This window comes from Gorilla gorilla, chromosome 2, assembly GCF_029281585.2.
Source record: "Gorilla gorilla gorilla isolate KB3781 chromosome 2, NHGRI_mGorGor1-v2.1_pri, whole genome shotgun sequence".
Taxonomy (NCBI): domain Eukaryota; kingdom Metazoa; phylum Chordata; class Mammalia; order Primates; family Hominidae; genus Gorilla; species Gorilla gorilla.
The window spans coordinates 132,561,537-132,576,717 of NC_086017.1; the positions used below are offsets into that span (position 1 = coordinate 132,561,537).

Consider the following 15,181-nt stretch of genomic DNA (forward strand, 5'->3'; position numbering starts at 1 on the left):
ATAGCCACAGATATTTCTGGCTTGAAGAATGAGAAGAGTTTGGGACAAACATAGCTTTCAGGATGTGAGGAGGGAGATCGGAGAGAAGAAAAAGAGTTAGGAAGGAGGAGCCCTGAATTCTGTGTACAAACTTAGCTGAAATTTCTGGCTGAACAATGGCACAATGTATTTGTTGGACTGACTTAAAGCAGCCCAGCTAAGGCAAAAATAACTGAACTGAGTTTTGATGCCTCTCTATCATAGGCCAGAGTTTGGGGTTTGAGTCCAACTTACTGTCTGATAAAAAGTAATTGAAATTTTAGAAATAACAAAATAGAATCTTGAGAACAAAACACAACATCCAGAATTCAAAACAAAAACATTCACGCGTAAAGAAATAGGAAAGAGTGACCCATTCTCAAGGAAAAAAAATGTAATCAACAGATTCTAGCCATAAAATGATGCAGATTTTGTAAGTAGCAAACAAGAATTTTAATAAAGAAGCTATTATATCTATGCTTAGGACATAAATAAATATGCTCATAATGAATGAGAAGAAAGGAAATCTTAGTAAAACAAACAAACAAAAAAATGAACCAGTTTGAAATTCCAGAACTAATAAACATAATATCTGAAATGAAAATTTCAATGTGATAGGCTTGACAGTAGAATATAGACGACAGAAGAAAGTCTTGGTGAATTGAGGATGATAAATCAACTGAAATTATCCAATCTGAAGACAGAAGAATAAAAAAAATTGAAAAAAAAATGAATACAACCTCAGGGACATGGGGGACAATATTAAAAGGTTCAATATACGTGTAATTGGAGTACCAGAAGAGACGAGGGACAGAATGGGAAGAAAAAATATTTTAAGAAATGGCCAAAAATTTCTCAAACATAACGTTATATACCTAAGAAACTCAACAAAAGCAAGCAAGAAAATGACAAAGAAAACTATAACTAAGTACTTCATAGACAAGGATAAAAGGAAAGTCTTAAAATTTCCATGGAAAAATGATACTTTACATGCAGAGGAACAATAATTCGAATGACTACTGACCAATTGTTAGGGAAAAAATATAGGCCACAAGAGGGAAACACCTTCTTTAAAGTACTGAAAGAAAGGCTGGACACAGTGGCTCACACCTATAATCCCAGCAGTTTGGGAGGGCGAGGCAGGTGGATCATCTGAGGTTGGGAGTTCAAGACCAGCTTGACCAACATGGAGAAACTCCGTCTCTACTAAAATACAAAATTAGCCAGGCGTGGTGACTCATGCCTGCAATCCCAGCTACTCAGGAGGCTGAGGCAGGAGAATCGCTTGAACCCCGGAGGCACAGGTTGCGGTGAGCCGAGATTGTGCTATTGCACTCCAGCCTGGGTGACAAGAGCGAAACTCCATCTCAAAAAAAAAAAAAAAAGTTCTGAAAGAAAAATTGTCAATCGAGAATTATAATATCCAGTAGCAAATATCATTCAAGAATAAAAATAAAATAAAGACATTTTTAGATAAGAAAAAAACTAAGAAAATTTTTTCACAGACAGACCTATACTATAATATTATGGGTTGTTGTAGAGGCTGAAGAAAACAGTATCAAATAGATATCTGATCATCAGAGAGGAAAGGGCATTACAAATGGTAAATATGTGGATAAATGTTAAGGTCAATATTTTCCTCTTAATGTCTTTCAAATATATATAACCATTTTAAGCACAAATATTAAAATTGCATGCTGAGGCTTATTATTTTTGTTAATATAATACATACAACAACTGTGGCATAAGGAATAGGGTGAGGGTATATGATTATGAAGATTCTACCTTTTAAGTGAAGTAGTACAGTATTAACTCAAGAAGACTGAAAAATTATGGATATATGTTGTACTTCCTAGAATAACCACTTAAAAAATTTTTGTAAAAAGATACAGCTCAATACCCAATAGATGACTTTTGCTTCTGCTAAAGACTGAGTAACATGGAACAGATTTAACCTCCTACCTGAAACAATAACAACCAAAACCAGACAAAATAATAAAATAATCATTTTCAGAATACTGGATATCAAGCAACAAAGGATAATTATCTCTGAGAGAGGCAGAAAACAAAGTGATCCCTAAAACTGACCAAGCTTCATGCCTTAAGAGAGTTTTCAGGCTGTGGTCCAAGAAGGGGGAACATAGGCTGAGCCTGGTAGACTGCCTAAGTTCATGAGACAGAGCTGACAGTCAAGAAAGAGCAAGATGGCTGCAGTTCGCAGAATAGAATACCAGATGGGAAAAAGTCACGTAAAGAGAAAACCCTGCAGATCTGCAAAGGGACTGAACAAGTGTTCAGTGAAGTACAGAGCAGGACATGAATGTGAGGAAAGCATCCAAGGCTATCTGAACTACCCCTACCTATCTGAAGAGATTAAAGAATAGCACTTGGTGCTCACACAAAACCCGGAAGTGTCAGTTATATAGCCAAATGTGAAAAAACACTTCTCAGGGCATTGAGTAGAATACTCAGCAAGGTCTTGCCTCAGGAGTATGGAATGACTGAGCACTGATTCGAACCCTCCTAACAAATCAAAGCAGCAAGATCTGAAAGGACCAAGTTTTTTTCAAAGAATTTAACTGAGTCCCATAAAAAAAGCTCCAAAATATGTTAACAAAACAAATATAGAAACAAAGGAGAATCACTTGAACCCTGGAGGCAGAGGTTGCAGTGAGCTGAGACTGCATCAATGCACTCCTGCCTGGGCAACAGAGCAAGACTCCATTTCAAAAAAAAAAAAAAAAAAATTAAAAGCCCATTAATGAGTTTTGGAACAACTTCAAGTAATCTAATATAAATGTAATTGGAATTCCCAAAGAAGAGTAGGGAGTCAGAAAAATATATATATTTGACTAATTCACGGCAGAAAATCTTCCAAAACTATAAACACAGAGATTGAAAAAGCTCAATGAACCCCAATCACAAGAAACATACTATGTCAAGGTACATTATAATTCAAGTGCTCAAAAACAGTGGTAAAATCCTAAAAGCAGGCAGGAAAAAAGAGAAAGAGAGAAGCATGACAGCAGATTTCTTATTAAAAACAAAATGCAAGGGCCGGGTGCAGTGGCTCATGCCTGTAATCCCAGCACTTTGGGAGACTGAGGGGGTGGATTGCTTGAGACCAGAGTTCGAGACTAGCCTGGCCAACATGGCAAAACCCCATCTCTACTAAAAATACGAAATTAGCCAGGCGTGGTGGCGGTTGCCTGTAATCCAAGCTACATGGGAGACTGAGGCAGGACAATCACTTGAATCCGGAAAGTGGAGGTTACAGTGAGTTGAGATTGCGCCACTGCACTCCAGCCTGGACGACACAGTGAGACTCTGTCTCAAAAAAAAAAAAAAAAAAAAAAAAAACCAACAAAGAAAACAATGCAAAAAAGAAGACAGTAGAGTAATACACTTAGAGAAATGAAAGAAAAAAAAACTTTCAATGTAGAATTCTAGTCAGCAAAAAATAATATTTCAACAACAATGGTGAGATAAAGATGTCTTCAGACAAAAAGTATTATTAGAACCCATGACTGGCCAGGCACGGTGACTCACACCTGCAATCCCAGCACTTTGGGAGGCCGAGGCGGGTGGATCATGAGGTCAAGAGATTGAGACCATCCTGGCCAACACGGTGAAACCCCGTCTCTACCAAAAATACAAAAACAAAACAAACAAAAAAATAGCCAGGTGTGGTGGTGGGTGCCTGTAGTACCAGCTACTCAGGAGGCTGAGGCAGGAGAATCACTTGAACCCGGGAGGCGGAGATTGCAGTGAGTCAAGATTGCACCACTGCACTCCAGCCTGGTGACAAAGCGAGACTCCATCTCAAAAAAACAAAAACAAAAACAAAAACAAACAAACAAAAAAACCCATGACCAGCAGACTTGCACACACATCCATGTACACACAGACACAAAAATTAAAAGAAGTCCTTCAGAGCCAGGTGCAGTAGCTCACACCTGTAATCCCAGCACTATGGGAGGCCAAGGCAGGAGGATCATTTGAGCTCAGGAGGTTAAAACCAGCCAGCCTAGGTAACTTAGCAAGACCTCATCTCTACTAAAAGCAAAACAAAAAAAAATTAGCTGGGTAGCATGGTGCATGCCTGTAGTCACAGCTACTCTGGAGGCAAATGTGGAAGAATCGCTTGAGCCCAGGAGGATGAGGCTGCAGTGAGCCATGATCATGCCACTGCACTGTAGCCTGGGTGACAAAATGAGAACCTGTCTCTTATTAAAAAAAAAAAAGAAAAAAAAAAGTCCTTCAGATAGAAGAAAAATGATACCAGATGGAAATATGAAGCCAGGGTTTGGCAAACTTTGGAGGCTTGCATAAATAAATTTTTATTGGAACATAACCACAACCATTTGTTTACCTTGGCTCTATGTCTGTTCTCACTTTACAATGGCAGAGTTGAGTACCTGCAACAAAGACTGTATGACCCACAAAGCCTAAAATATTTACTATACATAAAAGGATTGGCAATCTCTGATCTACCAACGAAGAATGAAAAGTACCAGAAATGGTAATTGCAATGGTAGTTAAGATTTATTTTCTTATTTTAATCTCCTTAAAACATAAACATAAATGCTTTATATGTATTAGCCAAAAACTGTCCACAACCCAAATTATCCATCAGTGAGTCAATGGTTACACAAATTGTGCTGTTTACAACATACTCAACAATACAATGGAATGAATTATTACTAAACAAACATTAGGATGAATCTCAAATAAGTATGCTGAGTAAAATAAGCCAACAAAAGTGCATATACAACTTATATAAACTTTTAAAAAATCTATAATGACAGAAAGCAGATCAGTGGTTGTCTAGGTAGGGAAAGATGTGAGGGAAAAGATTAAAAGAGGACATGAGAAAACTTCTAGAGATGATGAATATGTTCATTTTCTTGATAGTAGTGATGGTTTTATATGTCATCAAATTGTTCTGGGTGCTATGGCTTATACCTGTAATCCCAGCACTTTGGGAGACAAAGGCAGGAGGATCACTTGAGCCCAGGAGTTAGTTTGAGGCCAGCCTGGGCAACATAGTGAGACCTTGTCTCTACAAAAAAAAAAAATTTGCCAGGCATGGTGGCACATGCCTGTGGTCCCAGCTATTCAGGAGGCTGAGGTGAGAGGATTGCTTGAGCCCAGGAAGTTAAGGCTATAGTGAGCTGTGATCATGTGACTGCACTCCAGCCTGGGTGAGAGAACAAGACCCTGTTTCAAAAAACAAATGAACAAACACACAAAACCCTCTTTAAACTGTATACTTTAAATGTGTACACATTACTGTATGTCAAGTATATCTTTTTATACTTAATAGAGCTGTTTAAAAGAAAAAGTTGTCAATAAATGAAAATTAAATTCAAGAAACTTCTAATTATCAAATAGAAGGCAGGAAAAAAGAAGAAGGGAAAACAGAGGGGAAAAAACAGAAAGCAAAATGGTAGACCTAAATCCAATCACATCAATAATTACACTAAAAGGACTAGGCACTCCAATCACAAAGAAGAGAAGAAATAAAAAAGTATAACCCAACTATATGTTGCCTTCAAGACATTCACTTTAAAGAAAAACAAGTTAAAAGTAAAAGGATAGAAAAGAGTATACCATTCAAGCAATAAACATAAGACAGAATTATTTTATTAATGCCAGATACAGAGAAATGTAAATAAAGAAGTATTACTACAGATAGAGTAACATTTTGTAAGTGAAAAAAGGAACATTTTATCTGAAAAATAAATGTGTATGTACTAATAACAGAGATTCCAATTACCAAGAAGCAAAAAATGACTACATTAAAAGGAGAAACAGACAATTCCACAGTCATAGTTGGAGATTTCAACCCCCTCTTAGCAAATGTTTCAATAACCAGACAAAAGTCAAAGACAAAGATAACCTGAACAATACTATGATCTAAGTGCTATTTGTAGAACATTACATCCAATAACTACAGAATACACACTATTTACAAGTGTACAAGGTATGTTCACCAAGACACCATATGCTGTGTCATAAAATAGGTCTCAATAAATTTCAAAGGATTGAAGTCACATAAAACATATTCTCTGATCATAATGAAATTATATTAGAAATCAATAAGATATCTAGAAATAAAACCAAGTATCTGGTTATTCTACAACAACTTGTTTATTTAGAACACACTTCTAAACAATCCATGGTCAATGAAAAAATCACAGAGAAACTTAGAAAAATGTTCAAAAACTGAAATGATTAAAAAACCACAACATAACAAGCTATGCTTAGAGGGAACTGTGTTAACTTTAAATGTTCATATGAGAAAAGAAGACTTGAAATCTTTGATATAAAGTTTCACCTTAAGAAGCTATAAAAAGAAGAGCAAAGTAAATCCAAGTAAGCAGAAAGAAATACTAAAGAGTAGAAATCAATGAAAATGAAAATAATCAGCAACAGAGAAAATTAACAAGACCAAAAGTGGTTCTTTGAAAAGATGGGGGAAAAAAGCTGAATAAATTCTAGATAGACTGATGAAGAAAATGAAGCACAAATTAACAACAGCAGGGATCAGCGCTTACAGGCATTAAAAGGATAAAAAGTAAACATTGTAACCAAAATTGTGACAAAAATAGAACATCTTCAATGAAATAGACAAAACCCCAGGAAAAAAAAAAAAAAAAAAAAAGCCCAAACAAACCAAAACTGGCACCGGGTGGAAAAAAAAAAATCTTATTATTAGCCTTATATCTGTAAAGGAAATTCAATTCATTATCAAAACCTTCCTAAAACTCCAGACTCAGATGGTTTCACTGTTGAATTCTTTTATAAAAAAGTATTTAAAAAATTATTTTCAAAAACCGAAATAATACCAATCACATACAAACTCTCATAAAATAGAAAGAAAGGAAACACTCCCAGAAAATAGAAAAGGGAACATATTATGAGGCTGCCACACCCTTAATACCAAATCCTGATAAAGATATTATAAAACAAGAAAACTGTAGACTAATATCCTTCATAAATAAGAACACAAAAATCCTTCACAAAATATTAGCAAATCAAATTCAGTACTATAGAAAAAGGATAATACAGTTAACTCTTGAATATGGGTTTGAACTACATGAGTTCACTTATATGCACATTTTTTTCAACAAATATATTGGGGTTGGGTGTGGTGGCTCATGCCTATAATTCCAGCATTTTGGGAGGCCAAGGGAGGGGGATTGCTTGAGTCCAGAAGTTCTATACCAGCCTGGGCAACATGATGAAATTCCATTTCCACCAATAAATAAATAAACAAACAAACACAAAAAAATAGCCGGGCATGGTGGCATGTGCCTGTAGTCCCAACTACTTAGGAGGCTGAGGTGGGAGGATCACTTAAGCCCAGGAGGTTGAGGCTGCAGTGAGCTGTCATCACACCACTACACTCCAGCCTGGGTGATGGAGTGACTCTGTCTCAAAACAAAAAAATAAGTAAAATTTTTAAAAAAGAAAAAAAAAAAAAAGGCCAGGCGCAGTGGCTCACGCCTGTAATGTCAGCACTTTGGGAGGCCAAGGCGGGTAGATCACCAATGGTTAGGAGGTATGGTTAGGAGTTTCAGACCAGCCTGGCCAACATGGCAAAACCCTGTCTCTACTAAAAGTAACAAAAATTAGCCGGGGGTGTTGATGGACACCTGTAGTCCCAACTACCTGGGAGGCTGAGGCAGGAGAATCGCTTGAACCTGGGAAATGGAGGCTGCAGTGAGCTGAGATCACACCACTGCACTCCAGCATGGGCAACAGTGAAACTCCATCTCAAAAAATAAATAAATAGAAAAATTTTTAGGAGGATTGCTACAACTAGACATTTGTTATTACTCATAGAAGAACCACATAGCCTAGAAATATCAAAAAAAAATTAAGAGAAAGTTTATTTTAAAAATTAAGAAAAAATTAAGAAATATCAAAAAAACTAAGAGAAAAATTCCTCTACAAGATTGAGGATGATCTGATAGAGGAAATTCCTTAAAAACCTAAAACTAGTATCACAGCCAATGGTAAATTATGGAACACTTTCCTCTTAGATTAGAAACAATGCAAGAAAGTCCAGTCTCACCACTTCTATTAAACAGTGTACTGGAGGCATAAAAATTAGAAAGAAGTAAAATTTGTCTTTATTTTCAGATGACATGATTGCTTACATAGAAAATCCTAGAGAATCTACAAAAAGAGACTAAAACCAATAAAATTAATTTGTTTATCAAGGTCACAGAATATAAGCTTAATAAAATTCAGTTGTATACTTACATATTAGCATACATTGGAAAATGAAATAAAAATAATTCCATCTATAATAGTATCAAAAATATTAACTACTTCAGAATAAATGTTATAATGTGCATAATTTCTCCAATGAAAACTACAAAACACTGCTGAAAGAAATTAAAGATCTAAATAAATGGAGATATATACTATATTCGTAGATTTAAAAGTACAGTAGTGTTGTCAATTCTTAAACTGATCAATAGATTCCACACAATACCAATTCAAAATCTCATCTGTCCTTTTTTAAAAAGTAGAATTTGAGAAGCTGATTGTATAATTTATGTGGAAAGGACCTGGAATAGTCAAAGCAATCTTGAAAAGAAGAACAAAGTTGGAGGACTTATACTATTAATACTTGACTTCAAGACTAACAACAAACTACAATAATGAAGACCGTGATACTGGCATAGGGACTGACAAATAGATCAATATAACAGAACAGAAAATTCAGAAATAGATGTATTAGTCTTTGATTTGCAACAAAGGTACCAAAAGAATCCAATGAGGAAAGTAAAGTCTCCTTACGAAATGGTGCTGAAACAACGAAATATCCATACGGGAAAAAACAAAACAACTTGACCTTCACCTTACAACACACACAAAAATTCATTTGAGATTCAGAGACTTCAAATGAAAACTAAAACCATAAAGCTTGTGGAAGAAAGCATAAGAGAATATCTTCATAAACTGGGGCTAAGCAAAGGTTTCACAGACAGGCCACAGAAAAAAAAACAATAAAAATGATAAATAATTAAGTTCATCAAAATTTAAAAGTGTGTGCTAATGAAAAGATATCATAATGAAAATGAATAGGCAAGCCACAAAGCCACAGCATGGGAGAAAATATTCACCAAACATATATGATAATAGATTGGCATTCAGAATATATAAAGAATTCCTACTTGATAATAAAAAGACAAAGAACTCAATTTTAAGAATGGGGAAATGATGTGAACAGACACTTCACCAACAGAAGGTGTACATATGGCTAAGAATCTCAAGAAAAAAAGTTCAACATAATTTGTCATCAGGGAAATGCAAATTTAAACCACAATGAAATACCACTACATACCCATTAGAATGGCTAAAATGTTTTAAAACTGACACCACCAAATCTTGGAGAAGATGTGGAACAAATGGAACTCTCATATATTTTAGGTGGGAGTATAAAATTGTACAACCACAGCCAGGTGCGGTGGCTCATGCCTGTAATCCCAGCACTTTGGGAGGCTGAGGTGGGCAGATCATGAGGTCAGGAGTTTGAGACCAGCCTGGCCAACATGGTGAAACCCTGTCTCTACTAAAAATACAAAAATTAGCTGGGTGTGGTGGCGGGTACCTGTAATCCCAGCTACTTGGGAGGCTGAGGCAGGAGAATTGCCTGAACCCGGGAGGTCAAGGTTGCAGTGAGCCGAGATTGCACCACTGTTCTCCAGCATGGGCGACAGACCAAGACTCCGTCTTGGAAAAAAAAAAATAGTACAACCACTTTGGGAAAAGACCTGGCAGTTCCTTATAAAGCTAAATACATAGGTACTCTATGACCCAGCAAAGCAATTCCTCAACTAGTATTTACTGAAGATAAATGAAAACATACGTCCACATAACTATTTGTATGAGAATGTTCATAGCAGTTTGATTCATAATAGCCAAAGCATGAAAAAGCCCAGGTGTCCCTCAATAGGAAAATGCAGTACAATCATGCAAAAGGAAAATTCAGCATGTTCATAAAATAAAATACTTCTCAGCAATATTAAAGATTAAATTATAATACATGCACAATATGGATGAATCTCCAAATATGCTGAGTAAAAGCTTTACACATAAGAGGACCTATTGTATGGTTAAATGTATATGATGCTGTAAAACAGGCAAAATTAATCTATGGTGAAAAATCAGTAGTTGTCTTTGGAGGGGAAGGGTGAGGATGACTGTAAAGGGGTATAGGGATACTTTGTGAGGTGATGGTAATGTGATATATCTTGAATAGGGGTTTGGGTAACACAGGTGTATGCATTTGACAAAACTCAAGGAATGGTATACTTCAGATCTGTGCATTTAAAGGTTTGTAAATCTTACCTCAAAAGAAAAAGAACAATTATAAATAAATATTAAAATATAGTCAATGATATGAATGCTGACAAATTTAGAGAGAAATGTACTGATGTCCACAACTTACAGTGAAATGTATTATAAATTTAAGATGAACTGATGGATGGGCAGAGGGATGAATAAATAGATAGACATTTGATAAAGCAAATGTGGTAAAATGTTAATGATAGAATTCAGATGGTGGGTATACAGATGTTCGCTACAAAACTCTTTCAACTTATTTGAATGGTTGGAAAATGTCTTAACAAAACATTGGAGGAAAAAGTCGAGAATGGGAGAACAGAAGAGACTGGAAAGCCTAGATGCTAGAAACCAAGAGGCAAAAATTTTTATCAGTGGACAGCACAGCCCAGGAACGACAGGACTCTGCTGACCAATATGTTTGTGAGTTTGGAAGGGTATAATCTTACAATGGAGATGACTGAATCTAGTTATCTCAACTTGACATTAGTCAATTAAGAACATCAAACTAACTGCCTTCATTCTGATATTCAGGCTCAATCAGCCTGAATCAGCCTTCAATTATTATAATCTAGCTCTCTACAGAGATTTTTGTAGATGAAAGAAAGAATATACTGGCCAATAAGAAGCTACTTGGCCATTACATATTTTTTTACTGTTAATTAATTAATGGGAACAATATGATTTCCATAGTAGACTTTTAAGTTTGATTAGACTGACTCGTGTTCACTAAACCTGATCAAATCTTAGTTTACCAAAAAAAAGACTTCCGAACTGGGAAAATTAACTACAGAAGCAAAAGTAATGATTCATCTCCGATACAAATTGTTAAGACCTTAGAATCAGAAAGGCTTCTGAGACCATGGTATTTGTTATCTATTATTTTCTCATTCTTTATTGTTGAAACACTGCATTAATGCCTTTCATGATTCCTTTCAAATAGAATTGTCCTCAAAAAAGTATTTTTTAAGGCAGAAAAAACAGAAGGTTTATATAGCTCTCTGGAATAAATCCTCATTAGAGCACCAAAGTACAGACACAGCAAAGACAAACAGTTAATATTCATAAGAAGTTCACATTTAATTACCTGTGTGCCCTCATTATAAACATCTGGGAAAGAAGTCTGAGATGCTGTTTCATGTTGTTGCAAGGGCAGTCTATTTAGAAATTGGCTAATTTCTTCGCATTTTTGCTGGAGCTGATCTAAGGAAAAGAAAAAAAATAAATGTAATATTTGCTTCAAGTCTGAAATGTAGTTATTATTATCTTCTAAAGATACACTGTATGCTGTTTACTAGTTTAGTTACCTTAGTTAAAATTATGATGCCAATGACAACATTATTATTAGCTAAATGTTAAATGTTCTCAAGAACCAAAGGACACCTCAGTAAATCACTTCCTTCAAAAGTAAAATAAAATAGGCCTAGGCACTTTTTTTTTTTTTTTTTTGATACGGAGTCTCCCTCTGTTGCCTAAGCTGGAGTGCAGTGGTGCGATCTCGGCTCACTGTAACCTCTGACTCATGGGTTCAAGGATTCTCTTGCCTCAGCCTTCCAAGTAGCCAGGATTACAGGCATGCGTCACCATGCCTGGCTAATTTTTTTTTTTTTTGTATCTTTAGTAGAGATGGGGTTTCACCATGTTGGCCAGGCTGGTCTCGAACTCCTGACCTCAGGTAATCCCCCCCCCACCTTGACCTCCCCAAAGTGCTGGAATAGCAGGCGTGGGGAGGCCTAGCCCTAGGCATTTTTTACAAGTTCATTTTCCCTTTCCCCCTTGAAAATGGCTTTAGGGTTTTTGTTTTCTTCACTCTCGACTTAGGTATTATGGATCCCACCAGGATTCCACCACATGGTTTTAAACATCAACATGCTTAAGAGAACAGCTTGCTCATGTAACACCCTGGTTTTGTGTGATGCCCTTCAAAACTGTCTGGCTAGGGCACAATGGCTCACGCCTGTAATCCCAGCACTTTGGGAGGCCGAGGCGGGCAGATCACCTGAGGTCAGGAGTTCGAGACCAGCCTGACCAACATGGAGAAGCCCCATCTCTACTAAAAATACAAAATTAGCCAGGTGTGGTGGCACATGCCTGTAATCCAAGCTACTTGGGAGGCTGAGGCAGGAGAATCACTTGAACCCGGGAGGCAGAGGTTGCAGTGAGCCGAGATCATGCCATTGCACTCCATCCTGGGCAACAAGAGTGAAACTCTGTCACAAAAAAAAAAACAAAAAACAAAACTGTCTGGCTAACATTCAGTTATTCAATACAAATTTTCAACTTAATTCTTTCTAAAATCTTTCCCTTATGTCTATGTCAATATATTAGTAAAGGTTATAATTTGGGGAAGAGGATTGGTGAGATGGAGTATTGGTGTTGAGGAAGTTTCACTTTTTAATTTATAAAGTTCTAAAATGTTCAATTTTTATAGGCACATATTACTTTTATAATAACACATTTTTAAAAAGTTTCCTTTATACCTTCATAAAGGATAAATTTTCACCTGTAAGACAAGAAATCAGGTGAAAAGAGATTTTCACCTATAAGAAAAGCACTGAGATCCATCCTTCTTTAGATTTATGGATAACTCCATGCAATTTAGTCTCCTAACCTATGCACCTAGATCTGGCCTGAGTTTTCCAAAAACTAATTCAAATCCTACTCGTTTCAGTCATTGAATCCTTCAGATCAGTCATATTTAACATAGCATTCTATTTAATATCTGGAACATCACTATCACATTTTTAGTATTGTAATGATAATTATAATATTAAGAAAGATTATAGCCAGTCAGAGGCAAGAAAAATGCATCAAGAAGTTCAGAAGAGCTGTTTTTCTCAGTCCTTCTATTGGTTCAATTGGTTTGAGTAAAGATTTCATTAACAGATCCCTGAAAATATGAAATACAAGCCACTCAGGTGGTAGAGATGTGGACTTCAAAAGCAATCAGCTACTGACCTTCCAGTTGCTGAATGGTCTGGGCTGACTGAACTGCCTGTTCATTCTTATCTTGGAGAAGCTTTGAATTTTGATCCTTTAGAGCATCACAGGCAGACTGCAGCTCTTGTCCAGTCTTTCGAAGACTCAAAACATGAGAGGTCTTCTCTTCCATTTCTGCTTTGTGCTTCTGCTCCAAAGCACTATACCGAGACTCTAGTTCAGCCTGGGCTTGGCCTGCTTGCTCAAACTGTTCTAAAAGATGATGCATTTCTTCCTGCAGATTATGGAAGGATAATTTTCTCTCTGCCACTTCAAGTTCCATCTTTTCCAGTAGAATCTTGGACTCCTCTCTTTCTGTTTCCACAGTGTTCCTCAAAGTATTATGCTCAGCTTCCATCTGCTGTAACTGCTGAGAGAGAATCTAAGAAAAAAGACAAAGTCTCATGAGCCATAAATACATTATTTCATTTCAACAAGCATTGTAAAGTGCTTTTTCTTGTAGGATGGAAAAAAATGAGAACACGTTTCTATGCTAGAGAGAAAGCCCTTCTCAAGAAGGAGAGTTGAAAATTAAGAAGAGAGGAGATGGCTGACTCCCCAGCAGCACACAGGCACCCAGAAAAACAAACAGAGAATGTGGACTATAGCACCAATTCTGCATTATGATGAGACTACTTGGATGTGACAGGATAGGAACACAAGGAATCCAAGGGGTAGAAAAAAGGTAGTTCAAATTGTCAAGCATGGGTCCATATAGGACACAGAAAGGAGCAAGGGTAAGGAAGAATTAACATACTAGAGAAGCAAAGTGGAATTCAATGGAATTCAATGAGAATGAAGATCAGGACAATATGAGAAAGAAAATGGCAGGATGGATTATAGTCAGCTCAGCATTACTGATTACCTTCATATTCAAGGGAATATTGCAGAACGAGATCATTTCAATCTAACAGAAGGTCAATTTACAAAAACAAGAAAAGATGGGCTGTACATAAAGCACAAAAACCATTCAAGACAGAGAAGAGTAACTGATGAAAAAGAAACTCACTAAAGGATAATACAGGTCAAGTATCCCTTATTCTAAATGCTTGGGACCAGAAGTATTTTAGTTTTCCATTTTTTTCAGATTGTGGAATATCTTGGATATCTTGGGATGGGATGCAAGTCTAAACATGAAATTCATTTGTTTCATATACATCGTATACACATAGCCTAAAGATAATTTTATACAGTATTTTAAATGATTTTGTGCATATTTGCCTTTGATCTGTTACCCTGTTCCACAAGGTCAGTTGTGGCATTTTCCACTTGTGGTGTCATGCTTGTGCTCAGAAAGTTTCAGATTTTGCAGCATTTTGGATTTTCAGATTAGGCATACTCAATCTGTATGACATTCTAGATAAACTAGGACCCTAGATCTAAAATGGCAAAGGGAAAGAGCAACAATAAAGAAGTGCAATGTATGCTCCATGAGGGAAAGAACTGTATTTAGTTTTGCTCATAATTGTACTGCATCCCCACCACTTAAGTACGAGGTATTTGTTGAAAGAATGAATAAATGGCATCAATTCTCTGAAGACTTTAAATAGGCTTTTATATCTACTGCCTGGCAAATGAAAGTGGAAATGAATACCCTCCAAGGCAGGAAGTAAAGATTAAAAGGCAGTACCTGGTTTCTCTGCTCAGCAGCAGTCAGCTCCTGTTGCAGCAAGTCAACGACCTGAGCACGGCCCACCAAGGATTCTTCATGTTCCTCAAGCTTCCTTTGCAGCACCCTCAATTTCTGAGAAGAAAACATTTTAGACATAATATGCTAACAAATGAGTGCTTGTATTTGCTTATCTTTCAAAATGTCATG

General features: G+C 36.4%; 1 protein-coding gene across 15 annotated transcripts in view; it reads right to left on the reverse strand.

The window, feature by feature from the left end:
• GOLGB1 (golgin B1) overlaps positions 1–15,181 on the reverse strand; it is an 87,897-nt gene that overhangs the window by 37,446 nt on the left and 35,270 nt on the right. For all 15 annotated transcript variants that reach the window (XR_008678676.2, XR_008678675.2, XM_031009078.2 and 12 more), the window contains 3 exons: positions 14,993–15,106; positions 13,342–13,744; positions 11,471–11,586 (listed from right to left, as the gene is read on the reverse strand). Coding sequence is in view for 13 of the 15 variants with exons in the window: in XM_031009078.2 (XP_030864938.2) it covers positions 11,471–11,586; positions 13,342–13,744; positions 14,993–15,106 (633 nt within the window). In the remaining 2 variants the exon portion in view is untranslated. The remainder of the gene's footprint in view (positions 1–11,470; positions 11,587–13,341; positions 13,745–14,992; positions 15,107–15,181) is intronic.